The following is an 18,130-nucleotide window of genomic DNA, read 5'->3' as shown; positions in this document are numbered from 1 at the left end:
GGGAAAAGGCTTTCCAGGCAGAGGGAGTCATGCATTGAAAGACACAGAGCTATATAACGCCTGTGTGGTCTGCGCAGGAAAGAGCAATCTGTCCCTAAGGCCAGAGCCAAGGACAGTTATGAGATCGTGAAGAAAGGGCCTGGGGTGCCCTAAGGACTCAAAGATTTATCTTAAAAGTAGTAGGAGGGAGGGGATGTGGCTCAAGGAGATGGACACCTGATGGGAGGTCCGGGGTTCAATTCACGGTACCTCCTAAAAACACAAAAACAAACAACAAGCAAAACAGGTAAGGAAGCCAGCTCAGAGAAGCTGCCGTGGCTCAGTGGTTGAGTGCTGGCTTCCCACATATGAGGTCTCGGGTTCAATCCTGGGCCCCAGCACCGATCAACATGCTGATCAACATGCAAAAATCAGTAGTGTTTCTGTACACTAGTAATGAGCAAGCTGAGGAGGAAATCAAGAAAAAAAATTCCATTTACAATAACAAAAAAAAAATTCAAATATCTAGGAATTAATTTAACCAGGACTAGCTTTTTGACCTTGAAGCATATTGTAAAGCTACAATGGTCAAAATGGCATGGTATTGGTATAAAGACAGACACATTGATGAATGGAATCACACTGAGAGTTCAGAAATAGAACTTCACCTCTATGGTCAACTGATTTTTGATAAGCCTGCCAAGTCCACTTTCCTGGGACAGAACAGTTACTTCAACAAATGGTTCTGGTAGAACTGGATATCCATAACCAAAAGAAAGAAGGAGCACCCCTGTCTCACTATCAAGAATCAACTCAAAATGGATCAAAGACCTAAACATAAAAGCCAGGGTCATAAAACTCCTAGAAAATAATGTACGGAAACATCTACAAGACCTTGTAGTAGGTGGGGGGTCTCTTTACACCTTACACCCAAAGCACAAGCAACAAAAGAAAAAAATAAATGGAACTTCCTTAAAATTAAGCACTTCTGCACCTCCCTACTCAATGGGAGAAAATATTTGGAAATCACACATCTGACAAGGGTCTGTTATTCATGAAGTAGAAAGAGATCCTACAACTCAACAATAGAACAAACTACCCAAGTAAAAAATGGGCCAAAGACCTGAATACATATTTTTTAAGGAAGAAATATAGATGGAAAAAAAAAAAAAAACACATGAAAAAATATTCAACATCACTGGGTATTAGGGAAATGCAAATCAAAGCTACAATGAGATATCATTTCATACCTATTAGGATGGCCACTATTAACAAAACAGAAAACTACAAGAGTTGGGAGAGAATGTGGAGAGATAGGAACACTTATCCACTGCTGGTGGGACTGTCGAATAGTACAGCCACTGTGGAGGACTGTTTGGCAGTTACTAAGGAAGTTAGATAAAGATCTCCCAGGTAACCCACAATACCACTACAGATATAAACCCAGAGGGACTGAGAGCAGTGACATGAACAGACATCTGCACACCGAACACCACAGCGACACTATTCACAATTGCCAAAAGATAGAAACCACCCAGGTGTCCATCAACTGACACATGGATAAACAATCTGTTGTACATGCACACGGTGGAATATTATTCAGCTATAAGAAGAGATGAAGTTGTGAAGCATACGACAACGTGGTTGAAACTGTAGGGTATTTATGCTGTTTGTAAATGTTTAGAAATGAATAGAAATGGTGAAAACACATCATAGGATTTGCAATTAGTAGTGCTAAGATATGGGTTTGATAATGGTTTGCTTTGTTGTTTTTCTTTCTTTTTTTGAAGTAATGAAAATGCTCTAATATTGACAGAAGTGATAAATGAGCAAATCAGTCATTATATAAATAATAATAGGGTAGGGTTGGGGCAAAAATACCCCAAATGTAAGATATGGACTACAGTTAGTAGTAACACTTTGACAATGCACTTTGTAATCTGATACAAATGTTTCACAACAATAGAAGTTATTTGTGGTGGGTGATGTACAAGAGCCCTGTATGATGGTATGCATGTTTGTTCTGTAAGCTCACAACTTTTACTATACACTTATTGTTTATGTGCGTTCATGTATGAATGATATATTTCAATAAACTGTTTTTAAAATGAAAAAAAAAAAAGTCATAGGGAGCTACTTGAAGGATTTTAATCAGGAGAAAGACATGATCAGATTTCTAACTCAGCATATCCAAAATCTCCTCACCCAATTCTCTGCCAGTGGCGTCACAATCTTAGCAAACTCAGACTCTTCCTTGACAGTTCTCATACCTCCCCTCTCATTAACTAGATACCAGATCTTTTAAATTACGCTTTCCAAATAAAGGCTGAATTTAACTCCTCCTCTCGCTCCTCTTCTCCTGTTGCCTGAGGTAAAATCCACCCTCTGTCTTTCCTGGACAATTGCAAGGGTCTTTGGTGGCACAAACTGTCGGCTGCCTCCCCCAAAGCCAGTGGCCCCCCGCTTCTCCTTGTCCTATCTGCAGGTGTAGACGCGGGACGCTCACTTGCCCAGTTTCCGCTCCAGATGGGCGTGGACAGAGGACTTGGGTTGGCACAGCAATGGGAGAAGGCTAGTGAGGACCTTCTGGGGGAGACTTTAATGGTAAAAGGAGGTCACCACTCAAAGAAAAGAACCTTTGTCCTACTCTGGCTTCCACTCTACCTCCTGTATTTGAATTTGTAGTAAAGTTCTGGCAACCATCTTGTGACTATCAGGTGATAAGCCTCGGACGAGAAGCCCACCTGCTGAGGCCGATGGAGAGAAAAGACAGAACGGCCTGCTTCCTGGCTGGCCCCTGGAGCTTCTGAAGCAACCCTGGAATGGGCCAACTTCAGACTCCTTGCTGTGAGAAAACACAAGTCCTCAAGGGTTAATCCAGTGTCAGGCTTTTGGCTGCCGAACACAATCTAATTGCTTCATCTCCATTCTTGCTCCACCTGCCCTTAGAATTATCCTTCTACCTCCCAAATTTGATCACACAACTCCCCATCGAAAAATCTCTGAAGATAACCTAACTTTCCGTCTGAGAAAATCTCTGCTCCAGGCTAATGCCTGACTCTCTCCCTAACTGGCACGCTGTCCTCCACGTCTCCAACCCTTTACGTTTTCTGTCCCCCTTGCCTGGAACATGCGCTGACCTCCCCTGCTGAGCTCCTCATCTGGAGGCCCCCTCGGGCAGGCAGTCATATTCCTCCTGTGCTTGACAGCTGTGGCAGACTATATAAAGGTTCATCCTTTTTCTACTGGAGAGGAATGCGTCCTCAGCCTGTTTAACTGGCTCTGGCCGTTGAAGTCTGAGCACAAGTAACATAGGATACCCTGGGCAGAAGTTTTCAGAGCCAACGTGTGGTTAGTCATGTGCTCTTTTTCCTGCCTTTGAGATGGGGAAGCAGGTACACAGGAAGCCTCAGGCAGCCTGGGCCTCTGGCGCAGTTCCCTTACTGACCCACCATGAACATACAGTATGAGCAAGAGGTAAACTTGCTGTTTTGCCAAGGGTCGGTGAACTTTTTCTGTAAAGGTGCAGTGGTAAATATTTTAGGCTTTGTGGGCCATGTACGGACTTTGTCACATCTTCCTCTTGTTCTTTTCTTTCACAGCCCTTTAAAAATATAAAAACCATGCCTAGCTCACAGGACTTAGAGCAATCAGTAGGGCCATAGTTTTGCCACTGCTGTTTGAAGGTCCTGAGACTCTGAGATGACCTGTTAGAGCATAGCGTGGTCTGCCCTAACTACAATAGCATTTGGCGTATACAAACATTCTCTCCGTTATCACGCTGTGCGAGTTCCCTGAGAATATGGCCCATGTCTTTCACGCTTGTCTTGTTCACTGCAGGATGTGGAAGCTCAAAGTCTCGTTGCTGAATGGGTAACTGGAAGTCTCCCCAATATAACCGTGAGCTCGGAGGGCAGACCACGGCGTTTCACCTTCTCTCCAGCTACACTTCCCAGCCAAAGCCATGCCTGGATGTGGTGAGCATTTGAGCCTCTGACAAATGTTCCACTGAACGACCTTACTGTTACTACCACCGACAGTGGCCGATGATCATTTGGAAAACACTTCACAGTCCGTTTGTTTGCAGAAGACACTCGTTACTTCAGAGCATTGTATCTGCCACTGAACTGTCACCATTTGCAAGAGAAAGTTTGTAAGACTTAGTAAGAAAGCGATTCAGTACTCTGAAATGAAAACTCAGGCAAGCAGGGAGAGGCACCTATTTTGTATGAAAAATTGCAAAGTCTTTTTTTTTTTTTAGATACTGTATACCTCCTGAGTCATGCACTAAAGCCTGCGTCTGAAATCTGGAATCTTTAATCAAATGCGTTTTGTTTTTTCTTTTTCTCACTTGCCTTTTTCTTGAGGGGCAAGGGAGGCAAGGGAGCCTGAAGGGTTTGCACTAAAATGTGGGCATTTGAAATGTGAAACGGCAGGCTTGAGGGGCAAGTCGGATTCCCTCCTAGAGGCAGTCGTAATGCAGACCTTCTGGGGGCAGCATTTCAAGCAGACCTAGCCTGTGCTTTCCCCAGTGAGCCACTGAGTCAGCCTCCAGGGCTGCAAATAAACTCAGGGGCAAGCCCTAGAAATATGTCCAAGCATGTCATTAAAAGATAGAGTCTTTAATATGGAAATGTATCCAGACATAAGAGGAGAGAGCAATTGTAAAACCATGCACACCTAAATAGGCTAATGCTTTCTGTTCTGCTGGTTCATGCTTGCTACAAATCCTTGCAAACCAAACTCGATCTTAAAACATTCAACTTAATTGAGAAACATGAGGAGAGGAAGGGAATGTTAGTTTCTCTAAAATTTTTTTCTGGTCCCATTTTCAATACTTTGTCCTGTACGCCTCAAACATTATTTGACAATCTGTACTGCTAATCTCCAAGTAAATAAACTTTCTAGCACAAGAAAGAAGTATGACAACGCTGCCACCTTGTGGTGACATGTGTTCACTCATGCGCACACACACAGCTGCCTGTTTTTACAGGGTCCATGAATTGCAGCTATATTTCAACCTCCTATAATATGGGGCCTCTTATACATTTAGTTTTGGATTAAAACTCTGAGATTTTCATTTGAACCTAACCCCTCTTAAAAATGAGTCTCCAAAGGCCATATTTGTATCAATAGTTATGGACACCAAGAGTATATTTGTTCAGCACTATTGGATTTAAAGTATATTTGTCTAAACAGTGATATCAACCTCTGTGGGTTGTTTTTTAACCATAAAACCATTTATATTCATTGAAAATAATGGTAGCACATTAATGCCCTGTCCATACAATTTCTTTAGTAGAGAGAAACTGGACTAGAATGAGATTCTGTTCTGAGATTTCTCATTGCTTCTTTATTTGTAACCACGAAAATACTGCCTCATTTAAAACTAAAAAGCATTGGAAATTGATAATAAATTGTTAACCTAATGACTCCCAGACACTGAGACCACTTGGCCAATATAAATCTGATAAATATGAAGAAGAATAAGGTTGGCAGATTGACAATGAGGGGCAGGACAGAGAAAAAGAGAAGCTTTCTTTATTCTTGTAAAACAAAATAACTTTTCCTAGAAAGGCATTTACAATTTGAGTGCAAGCATAAATATATATTTTATTATTATTGTTAGTTGACTTGAAAGCAGAATATTTTAAGTCTAATGTGTAGACTTAATAATGGGCTAGTCTGTCCATCGTGGGGAAAAAGGTGGTTTGACCATAAGAGGTTATCTATTATTGCTCTCAAAATCTTGCTAAAATGAGGGGGAAAGTATTTTCTCTGAAAAGTTACTAATCCACAAGGACAATGAGAAATGGGAGAGGAGATAGCAGAGGACAATGAATTTTGGTGGAGGAGGGTAACAGACTCAGCAGAACAGGAAAAGCTCCAGTGCTCATGTCAGAGAATGGGAAAGTCCAAAATGGAGCCCGCTCGCCCTGCTGAGCCCAGGGGGAGTGAAGGGAAAAGCTCAAAATGGAGCACTGAGCTCAGGCGCCCGGGAGCCCTCCCACATCCATGGAAGGCACAGCCAGTGAACTGAGGACCTGCTACCAGAAGAAAAGCAGAGGTTTTCCAAAGGAATGGAATTATCAAGGACCAGGTTGAGTGGGGCTGGGACAAGGCACGAGACAGAATTCAGGGAAATTCAGGGAAAATCTACACGTTGATGTGGACCCCTGAGCCCCCTTCGTCTACTCTGCTTCCGCAACGATGGCAGACAGGTGTATACTCGCTCAGGTAGGACATGAGAAGGACAGGCTTTGAGGAAAGGTTAGACACCAGCTTTGGAGGTCTCCACAGGAAAAGCTCCGTGATGCTCTAAGGAAGCCCACCACATGACATCACCTCAATACACAGAGCTTCCAACAGCCACCTCAGTGCCTTTAGTAAGTATTAAGGCCAACCCACAATCCTCAGACATTAGGGGAATGCCTCCAACAGGAGAGATGAAGCAAACTAAACAGAAAAAAAGAAAATACAGAAAATACAGACACAGTGCAGGGTGTGGAAGAAAAAAAATGCATATCATTATGTCATTCTCAGAGAGATAAGTAGGCATGAATAAAAACAGTATTCCTCATGTTGCTCAAATGTGGCCACTCTCTAAGCCAAACTCAACATGTAAATGCATTACCTTCCCCACCGTGTGGGACATGACTCCTGGGGATGAGCCTCCCTGGCACCAAGGAATTTCTACCAAGTATCAACTGGTGATGCAACTAGAAAAAGACATTGAATAAAAGGGGGAAGCATTAAAGACAAATGAGTTTATATGGTTAAGAGACTTCAAAGTGAGTCAGGAGGTTATCAAGGGATTGCACTTATGCACATCTCAGCAGAATCTTAGAGACAGCCAAAGTAGATAGAACCCCAAGAAGTGGTTGTCCTGAGGGCTATGGAGACATCCAGGTCCTATGGTCATGACAGATAGCTCTAGAGTTCAGTGCCTTGCCCATGGGCCCTATTTTGGAATTTGTGCTCCTGAGTGATAGAGTTGGACTCAGATGTGACCTCTCTACACATGCCTCTTCTGTCACTTTTACTGAAACTATGGTTGGCACTGGGGCTGGTGTATGCTCAGCAGACTTGAATCTCCAGACTGTGTGCTGGCTGGGCCCCAAGCCTCAGTGGAATTGTAGCATCTACCCTCTAGTTCGTTGGACTTGTCAATGTTTGCTAACAGGGAGGTGGGGATGGCCAATCACACCAGGGTACTGAGAGAGTCTACAGCTGCAAGCAGGAGAATGCCATCTATCAGCCATGTGGGAGCTAAGACCCTTCTCGAGTTAATGGTGGAATGGGCATTGCCATGCCAGGGTCCTTAGGATGGAGGAATAAAATATGAATTAGAGTGGATTTACTGGTATTCTACTATAGAATTATTGTGTCTCTAAGCAATGGAAGAAACTGTATCACTGATGTGGAGACAGTGGCCATGGGAGTTGCTGAAGGCAGGGAGAGGGAAGAAGAGGTGTGACATGGGGTCATTTTTCGGACTTAGAATTGTCCTAAATAACGTTGCAGGACATCATATATCCTGCCATAACCCACTGAATGGACTGGGAGAGAGCGTGTAAACTACAATGTAAACTATAATCCAAGCTGTGTAGCAGTGCTCCAAAATGTATTCATCAAATGCAATGAATGTGCCACACTGAAGAAAGAGGTTGTTGATGGGGGAGGAGTGGGGGGTGGGGTGGGGAGTGTGGATATATGGGATCCTCTTATATTTTTTAATGTAACATTTTATATGATGTATCTTTTTAAAATAAAAAAATCTATTAAAAATAAATAAAACACACAAAAGACAGTACTCCATGAAAATAGAACAAAGATAGAATTTTTGGAAATTGAAACTGTGATCATTAAAACTAAAGATCCAATAGAAAGTCAAGGAAAAAGTTTACAAAATAACTGAAAAAAGGGCAAAAAGTTGGAAAAATAGAAGACTTATTTTTTAAATGTAGTGATCAATATAGTACATACAACACGAAGGACTAATAGGAATTCTAAACAGGGGAAAAAGAGAATGAAGGGGAGAAAAGTAGCTAAGAAATAACACAGGCAAGTTTCCCAGAACTGAAGCTCCAGGTTGAAGAGCACACCTAGCTCCAGACACCCTGAATGCAAAAAGACCCGCCCAGAGCAGTGGATAAAGGAACATCCTAAAAGTTTCCAGAAAGATAGAATAGCTCCCGTATCAAGCAATAGAAATCAGAATAGCTTTGGATTTCCTAACAGCAAAAACGATGACTAGGAGAGCAAAGGAATGCCTTCAATATTTGGAAGGACAATGATTTTCACCCCAGGCTACTATACCCAACCAAACTGCCAATCAAGTATGAGGGTTCCCTAGAAATACTGTGTGGCTTGCAAGCATCCAAAAACTATAACTTCCAATGCACTGCTTCTTAGGAAAGTACTGGAAGATACATAAAACAAAGAGGTTAAAAAAGAAAGAGGTAGACAGGCTGTAAGAAGAGCCAACTAAAGGTCCAGGGCAACAGCTGTGCAGTGGAACTAGAGTCAACTCCGTTTAGACTGCAGGGGTCCAGGAAAACAAAACCAGGAGTCGGTAGTTCCGTGTAACTATGTGGAAACTGTACTGAGAGGACTTTTACAATCCTTTGGAAAGATCTGGGAGGAAGTAGTAATAGGTACTTAAAAGACTAAAGGGAAAAAAAAGCAGCCATTATAAACTCCAAGAAAAACAAAAAGGCCAATGAGAAAGAAAGGTAATCAACAACAAACAATATTTACCTAGTGGCAATAATGTAAACATCGAAAATAGATTTATCCAAAACTGTGCTCTCACTATATTGTTAAGAGTTTGGTGGGGAAGAGGAGGAATCCTCAACTGTAACAACAGAAAATCAGTAAGGTCTAAAACTGACAGGCAAATGGTAATATAAGCGTATTAGAAATGTGGAGGTAAACTCCAGAATAAAAAGCTAAAAAATTATTAAGTGATTATTTTAAGAGAAAAAGAACCAGGGAGTAAAAAGTAGTGGGGCAGGAAACTTCTTTCTCTTTGTAAGTTTTTAGTACTATTTTATTTTGTAAACCATTTTGATGTGTGATACTGATTTAAAGAAACCAAATAGAAATATAAAAATGAATTAAAATCAGTTTATAAAGAAAAGGAGTCGGGCTACTACAACAACAAAATAAGTTCAGTATATGTAAACATAACCAAAGGAGATGGTTGCTGCTAATAAATTTTAGTAATAAAATGAAATGCAGGATTGGATATTACTCAGAAAATGGGGCCTGAACAGTCATTATTCAGAAGCATTATTCAGGCCATACACAGATTTGTTCTGTATTTGTGTGTGCGTGTATATGTGTATATATATGTGTTAGTTATTAAATTCAAGCACATATAATCTTTAATAAGTCTTATTAACTTACAAATTGACCCATGACCATGTAAATACATAGTAAAAATTCTTAAGGAAACACAAGTTCAATTAAAAGAAAGAGCAATAAGCAAAATGACTAATCAAAAGTGTGTCCGAGATGAAGAGTCACAATTATTTGGTCGTCTTTTTTATTTCACAAAGCTTTAGGTTAGAAACATTTCCAAGCCCCCTGGCCTGAAGGTTATCTAAGCAGTGTCTGCTGCTCCTTTTTTAAAACTAACGTAGGATGTTCTGCTTATGAAGACCTGCAGTGTGTAAAGCTGGTGGCTGTGATTGAAGACATGTTCTGGCCAACGTGGGCATTGGCAACGGGCTTCATGGGGACTTAGATTCTTCTAAAAAGTAAGAGGTACAGCTTTCAAGGTTGTCGTATGTCTTTCACATCAGTGACATACAGGGCAATGGTCTCCAAAGCTGCATGCCCAGGGCAAAAATAATAAAACCTCCATTTTTAATTTTTAACGCATCCTTTGGTATTTTATTGCTGTATACTTATATGTACAGAAGAATATTTGTACAAGGATATACGTATAAAATGTATAAATAAGCATACATTTATTAGCAGTGGATTCTCAAAAAAATGTTTTTTTACTGACAGGATGTCAGGATCGAAATGAATCAGAAGCCACTGGTTTAAGGACGTGCCCACCCCTCTGGTCATTGGTGGGCCATTAACAGTCCATGAAAGTAACACAAATGTATGCGCGGAGAAGGGCTGGAGAGAGTAGATATATAAATTTAAGCCAAAGACTAATTTTACATTAAATTTAGAATTGAGAATTAGACAACAGTGAGGGAAAATCATTTGTAAGATTTCATACACTATTAGGCTTACCTGCTACAGTTGAAAATAGTGTGATAAAAAACAGTATGCTGATGTACACACACAGCTGGGATTTTATTCACCCCCTTAAGTGAACATTTGTCACCCATAAGGCACAACAGTCCATGGTAAAACAATTCAAAACAATGTGCTCACGTGGTGGTTATAAAAGCTTTTATTGAGGAGGTAGTGTTTCACAGAAGGAAAAACCTGGAACCCGTTGATTTGGAGTATAAATACTCAAGCATCCTAAGAGAGCTTTATTCTCTCATATGGGCAAAACATAGCTCAGTCATTTAGAACTACACTAGTCTCTGTCTTATATGGTAGCCACTAATCGTATATGCCTATTTAAACTAACCAAAATTGAATAACGATAAAAATCCAATTCCGCAGTCACGCCAGCTTGACAGCCACGTGTGACCACCCTACTGGACAGTGCGGGTAGAGATCACTTCCATCAGTACAGAAAGTTCTACTGGGCAAAACTCATCTAGAATAATACTCAGAAATTCTTCAGTTAACAATTTTAAGATTTTATACTTACTAACTGTTACTTTGTCCTTATCCCCCAACATAATGTTGTTTGGTGTCAGATCTCTATGGACAATCCTCTTTTCCTTGTGTAGGTACCGCAGGGCTAAGCAGAGCTTGAAAGAGCAAGTGAAACAAAAATTATTTCTCCAGTACGTGTCTCTAAGAAATCAGCTTGGAACTTCACTGTTCTATAGAAAAAAATTTATGAAGATTTTTTAAAAAAACGTACCTGTATAAATATTTTCCATAGTCTCTCTTCAGCAAAATGGTGGTGTTTTTCCTTCAAAGAACTGAAATGCTCTCCAAGAGGGGCTCCCTCTATAAGCTCCATGACAATATACAACCTGTCATCTATACGGAAGCATACAAAAAGGCAAGAGAAAACATAAGTTCAATATAGACACCTGGAAAGAACAAATTACAATCTGAGCTTCCCAAAAGGAGTACACAGCACCAGTCAAGGCGTGGCCAGCTCAGGCCTGGAGGTGTGAGGGGAGAGGAGCTTGGGGCAACCGCAGCCGGGGGACAATCTCTTCTGGCTAAAGCAACCTCCTTGCACAGATTTACTCTGGGAAATATTAGCATTTTCTGTGCACACCAGGATGTGGGATGGTCGGGAGGTGGTGCCAAAGAGAATAAGAAAATGACCTCAAGTCATGGGGGATTCTCTGTAGAACATGTAAACTCATCTTCCTTTTCAATAGCCTAACATTTACCCCTAGATCATGTTAGATGTTCAGAAAATTGCATTTTAAGCTGCACTGTTTTGGAGTCTCATAGAATTACTTTACAGAATTGTTCACTGGAATCATGTCCCGGTCTGGCAATGACACAGCTGAAAACTCCACCCTCTGTGATAGAAATTTCTGTTATGCCCCTCAAGAGCAGAGCAAGCTGGAGTTCTCCTGGTTAATCTTACGGCTATTAGGAACCTCATAACTGATTGCCTTTTTTCCATGGATGCCAGGAAACAAGTAAATTTTACTTCCTCTTCTAAAACCAATACATAACTATTAACAATGGTATGTGATCTGTATCCTCTGTTATTTTTAGGACATAGATAAAATATTTAAGTAAAATAAAATGGCCATCTGCATTAGGCATGGCTGGGAGGGACCCCTTTCTGAGAAGGCATTTTCCAGAAGACAGAAACAATTGACCTGTAGGGGCTCTCCAAGATGACGGAACATACGCTGAAGAACTACAGATAAGCAACATCTGATAACCCAGTTTTGGTCCAGGATGGCTTGGAAGATCGGGCATATCATACTAACCAATGTATATCTGCTCCCCATTTTATAAGACCCCCTATATAAAATGGAAACTTAAAGTCAGCATTTGCCCTACATGAGCTTCCCTTGTGCATTCCCTCAGCAATGCTCCCTTCTGCTTTCTAAATGGGATGCTACCTGATTCATGAATCACTCAGAATAGCTGTGCCACCCTAAAGTGCGAGAAAAGTTTTTAACGATGTGTGTGTAGACACACAATATTTACAAAAATGGAATCATACTGTGCTTGTTCAGTCACTTACATTTTTTTCATGTAATGTATCAGTATGCACTAATCTAAACCATTCTGTCTGTTGATTGCATAGTATTACATAAAACAATTATCATAATTTATTTAACCATTCTCTTACTATAGATATTTATAGTTTCCAATTTTTCATTATTCCAAAAAAAATATTTTTGCATACACTAATCTTCTGGATTTATTTTTAGTTTTCTCTTATTTTATTCCTCTTTACAGCCATTTCCTAATCTATTTATAATATATATATCTTTTTAAGCCATGTCAAATTTTGGGGAGAAGATATCAACCTGTAAAAGTAGATTTATCTTGTTTTGAAATTTAAACAAGTTGTGTCACTTCCACACAAGTCAGAAGCCAATCTCGATCACTTTCTGATGGGATATGCACTAAGGTGTAATTAAGTAATTATTCTACTATCAAGAATAAATGACAAAGTGGGCAGGGTTTACTACAGGGGAGCTTCAGCCCTCAGCTCCTCCAGTTCATGTAGGGGGAGGGAGATAGATAGAATCATAACAAAGACCAAAGATACCGAAAGGAATCTTGGATGGCACTAACAGTAATGAGGAAGAAATGAGGAAGCCGCAGTTACTGCTTTATATTTCTTCCAATCCTTCTTCAAATGGAGCTGTGCTTTGAAATTTCATATGTGACACAGATCACTAAGGTTTATAAATACTTATTTTAGTTTGTCTGTTTAAAACAAGTCACTGAAGTGTTGGCTCACCCACAGACAGAAGGTCTTTTGAGAGTTCTGTGAGGTCCTTTTCTCCACCAGAAGCAGGTGATAATGCAAAGAGGTGTGAACAGTGGGGGTACACAGTCTGTCACCCCCCAAACACAATGGTCAGAATTTTTTGTGATGGAGAGCATGCAATTTTAGTCACCACTGGGATGTGCAGGGGTGCAGGATCTATTTTTATAGAAACTCCATAACTTTTGAGCATTAACTGCAGATTAACCATCTCCGCCCTGTCCCCTGGTAAACTATGTTGCGTATTTTGCAACTATGACTGTGCTGATTATAATTAGTTCATATCACTGAGATCACACAATATTTTTACCTTTGAGTCTACCTTATTTGAGTCAACATATCTTGGATTCATCTAGATTGCTGCATGTATCAGAACTTCATTCCTTTTCCAATGCTTGAAAATATTCCATTGTGTATATATTATATATTTTATTACACATTCATTGGTTGACAGATAGGAATTGATTCCATCTTTTGGCAACTGAGAATGCCACTATGAACATCAATGTACAATATCTGTTTGACCTGCTGCTTTTAATTCTTTTTGGTATATAACTAGCACTGGGATTGCCAACTCATATGCTAGGTCTACACTTAGCTTTCCTAGGAACCCCCAAAATGTTTTCCATGGGGGCTGTGCCACTGCATATCCTCTCCAAAACTTATTTTTTTCTTTTTTTTAATAGCGTCCATTCTAATGAGTGTGAAAGGGTATCTCATTGAGATTTTGATTTGCGTTTCCCTGATGCCTAATGATCTTTATATAATCTTTCTCAGCATTTCTATATCTTCTTTTGAGAGATATCTGTTCAAGCCTTTTACCCAGTTTTTTAATTCAGTTATTGGTCTTTTTGTTGTTATGTTGGAAGATTTTATTATATATACTGGATATTGAACTAAGACACATCTGTTCATAGAATCCAAAAATAGATAGATAGATAGATAGATAGATAGATAGATAGATAGATAGATAGATAGACAGACAGACAGACAGACAGATAGATAAAACAAGTAACTAAGTTTGGCTTTATCCCAGGGGTTTTGACTCAGTATTCCCTCATCCCTGCAGACAGAGCACCGGCCATGGGGGCATGCAGAACCCGGTCAAGACACCAGCGCCATCTTGTGGCATTTACATGAACTTCAGCTAAAATAAATCTCAAATCCAATTTATTTTGGAGGTAGAAAATGTCATCTGATTCAATAAAATAACTTTTTCTTTAAAAAAAAAAATCCCATTCCTTAGTTCTGTTTCCTCTTGATTCTGTTAAGTGCCTATTTTGTATATGAAAATAGAACTAATAACTAATTGGGTTTGTCCGTGTTCTGTCCTTCATACAGGGAACTAAGTATTTTATGACTATCTTTGGGTTGTTAATTATATCATTGTTTCACTGATCGAGGAAATGATGCATAAGATGGTGCACTCATAAAAAAATAAATAAAGTTATTGATTAAACTTAATTTTGTGACATACTAATACAAAAACATATAGGTAACTAACATACTTCTTAATTGGAGATAGCATGGAAATCCATACTTACTTTCCAGAAATGTTTTGTAATAGCGTACAATATTGGGATGATACAGCTATAAGAAAAAGAAATAAACATTACATTACTTCAAACTACTATAACATTTTTTCACATACTGTTTAGCCGGACTTCATTATTTAAAAACAATAAAGAAAAACACATAAAACTAAGTATTTCAAGGTATCTAATTGAGATTTTTCAGAGTTCTTTTTATTACTTCATACTTACAAACTAATGTGAAAATAGCAATCTCCTAAATAGTCTTATTAAACAGAATTAAAAACTTGTGCTCTATCACCTAATTTAACTAAACTAGAGAACTGTAGAACTAGAAGAACCCTTTGAATCTAACACTCTCTGCTCTAACAGCACATACAAATTGCACAGAGAAAACCAAAATAAAGCAATGTACATAGATCACATACATCCTTTGTTTACCTCTGAACTATCTGTGCGTTTATATTCACTGATTTCTATTTTCCTAACCTTTCTGTGCTCTTCAGAATTATTCGTATGAAACTGAAATAATCTGAGCTGATTCAGTTTAAATCATCACAGTAGTTTACTTTAGGATGTGGCAATGAAATTCTACTTTTTAAAAAATAGGTCATTTTCTACAAGAATATCGATTTTTTTTTTAAGATTTATTTATTTCTCTCCCCATCCCCCCCCCACCCCAGTTGTCTGTTCTCTGTGTCTATTTGTTGCGTCTTCTTTGTCCGTTTCTGTTGTCGTCAGTGGCACAGGAATCTGTGTTTCTTTTCGTTGCCTCATCTTGTTGAGTCAGCTCTCCGTGTGTGCGGCGCCATTCCTGGGCAGGCTGCACTTTCTTTCGCGCTGGGAGGCTCTCCTTACGGGGCGCACTCCTTGCATGTGGGGCTCCCCTACGCGGGGGACACCCCTGCTTGGCACAGCACTCCTTGTGCGCATCAGCACTGCGCATGGGCCAGCTGCACATGGGTCAAGGAGGCCTGGGGTTTGAACCGCGGACCTCCGATGTGGTAGATGGACGCCCTAACCACTGGGCCAAGTCCGCCGCCAGAATATTGATTTTTTGCAGTGCATTTTTAGTTTGTATTTCTAGGAAAATTGAAATTTGTTTTATTTCAGGTAAGTCACTATTATACCCATAAATGGCTTGTTTCTCTTATGCGGTCTTTCTTGGTACATTTTTGAGGGGGACGCAGCTAGCTATTCACCGAAATCCACTCTCCCATTGCTCCATGGTCATTGCTTCATCACCATGGAGCTGTAGCTGGACATGGCTTCCCAGCTAGAGAGCACATCTCTTGCCCTCTTCTGTAGCCAGGACCTACCACTCAGTTCTCACCAATGGAATATGAGTGGAAGCCATGTGTACTACTGTGGCTAAGTCCTAAATATTGGGTGCTCTTCCTCTCCCACCTTGGACGTGAAGGTGCTTCTGGCAGTTTCATCTGTGCAGATTAAGACAATTGCTCTAGAAGGTGGCAGAGCAATAAGAGAAAAAATAACCTGCATTCCTGACTGAGAACATGCACAAGGAAGTCCACCAAAATGGTCTACTGGCTTTGGGACTGTTTCATGAGAGAGAAATAAGCTTCAATTGAACTTAACCTAGTACTTGTGAGAACTCTTCCTTCAGTCCCTGTATTTTGAAGCCTCTTTGTTACAGCAGCATAATCTTAACCTTAAAGAATAAACTCTTGTTCTCATCCCATTCCTGCTGTTTGTTTCTGCTGTTACCTCCTCCTTTTAGGCCCCAATATGGTTATTCTTTCCTTTGATCCATCCTCTACTGGGACAGCAGATGTACCAGTGTGAGTCACCTCAAAGTCCAAGAAGATGCCTCTCACAGATGGCCCCACACTAACACTAGAGCCTACCTCATCAACTAGCAAGTGGCCAGCATATTCTAAACAATATGGGACCAGGTGAACAACCAGAGCCGTATTTTGGACCTAGCTCGCCGGCCAGGACTACATCCAGATTTTGGTCCAAATGAAGACACTGGATCAGCTTAGGTCAAAAGCCATGTTCTAGCCTTGTGCTATATAATGAAACAGCACATTGTTGAAGCCTGAATTATCCTAAATATGAGCAAATACTAACTTACTTTTAAAATTAATCTATTAATAGATACATAAAAGCCAATTACAAAATAAGCTATGAATGTGAATATTTACTGTACTGTAAAACTGCAGATTTCAGTGAATAAAGACCATCATATTTATGGTGTTCTTTGTTTCTCTGCATTGATACCATGCAAATTACAAAAATGTAAACAAAGAGCTATGAAGCTGATAGCTCTCCACAGGAGTTATAAATTAGCAGAATTAGTAATGAATGTACAAATAAGGAAGACTAAAAAAGAATCTAAGTGATCTGGGATCATACAAGGAAATCCCATTTCCCTTCTGACATGTTCATTTTTTCTCCTCAAACAAACCTTCAGAATGACAGTAATTGAGTCATGCCATTATATCAGAATATTCTTCTCTCTCTTCATTCAGGCAATAAATAATAACCCATCTTGAAAATCCATAATAAGCATATTTGAGTTAACAGCCTGGTTCCACTTGACAAAAGTAAGGGAAATCTTAGTCATATTCTTATGCATGTAGCTAAGTAACCAAATATTCTGCAATATAATAAGAAAAAGGATATGCTCTCAATGAAAAGAGAAGGATATCTCATCCACGACACTCTGCTATAAAACACAATCGCTTTGCACCATGTCCCTGACATAAACTCCAGAAAGCATTTCTATGACTTAATGATTGTCAAGACTTAGGAGAAAAGTTGGCAAAAAAAGAACTGCCTCCATGTCTTGTTTAAAAAGGACAGTAACCACAAACACCACGCAGAGCACAAAGAACTCTACTTTCTGTTGATGACATCTATTTAAGGAAAACATTTTTGTAAATAAGAAAAGCATTTACCTGCTCTTTAATTATCGTTAATTCAGAAACAATATTCTTTACACTGCTGTCCCGATCTTTCTTATCCTTCCCAAATGCTGGGTTATGAAGATTGACTTCTTTCATTGCCAAAAGATTTTGACCACTACGCTTTCTAACCTAGGATAAGAAAGACAGGGAAGAAAAAAAAAAAAAAGAATGGAGTGGGGGAAGAAGGGGAAGAAAGAGACGGATTAATGTCACGTGATTAATCAACTCATCTAATAAGTCATAGAATTTTTAATTCTAGCTGTATTTATACTAAGCTCAGCTCAAAAAGTTGAAATCTCCTGGGTCAGTCTGCAATATTTAGCAGGGTAAATACAGAAACATTGCTTTAAATTTAGAGAAAGTGCCATACACTGGGACAAGCCTTTCTTACTACCTTTAGTGAGAAACTAATAAAGACTTTTCTCTTCACAAGGTCAGTGGCCAGTTTCTAGAACCAAGATTTAAGTCAACGTCAGCATAGCTAGTTAATAAACAAAATAGTCGTTCTAACTTTTGTATCTACTTGTTCACTATTTTCAGTGACTTGGGCTCTGACCCAATTGGGTGTGGGTATGGAAGTAAAATATCCGGTTTGTTTGGGAATATCAGAAAGG

The 18,130-nt window shown here is 39.7% G+C and overlaps 1 protein-coding gene across 14 annotated transcripts in view; it reads right to left on the bottom strand.

Moving 5' to 3' along the window:
- The window catches only part of NEK10 (NIMA related kinase 10), a 269,323-nt gene that overhangs the window by 169,320 nt on the left and 81,873 nt on the right, over positions 1-18,130 (bottom strand). For all 14 annotated transcript variants that reach the window (XM_058290740.2, XM_071212866.1, XM_058290735.2 and 11 more), the window contains 4 exons: positions 17,508-17,645; positions 14,596-14,641; positions 10,991-11,112; positions 10,772-10,874 (listed from right to left, as the gene is read on the bottom strand). In XM_058290740.2, the coding sequence (XP_058146723.1) occupies positions 10,772-10,874; positions 10,991-11,112; positions 14,596-14,641; positions 17,508-17,645 (409 nt within the window). The remainder of the gene's footprint in view (positions 1-10,771; positions 10,875-10,990; positions 11,113-14,595; positions 14,642-17,507; positions 17,646-18,130) is intronic.

Source organism: Dasypus novemcinctus, chromosome 31, assembly GCF_030445035.2.
Source record: "Dasypus novemcinctus isolate mDasNov1 chromosome 31, mDasNov1.1.hap2, whole genome shotgun sequence".
NCBI classification, from domain to species: domain Eukaryota; kingdom Metazoa; phylum Chordata; class Mammalia; order Cingulata; family Dasypodidae; genus Dasypus; species Dasypus novemcinctus.
This window is presented reverse-complemented; position numbering and strand designations above follow the sequence as displayed.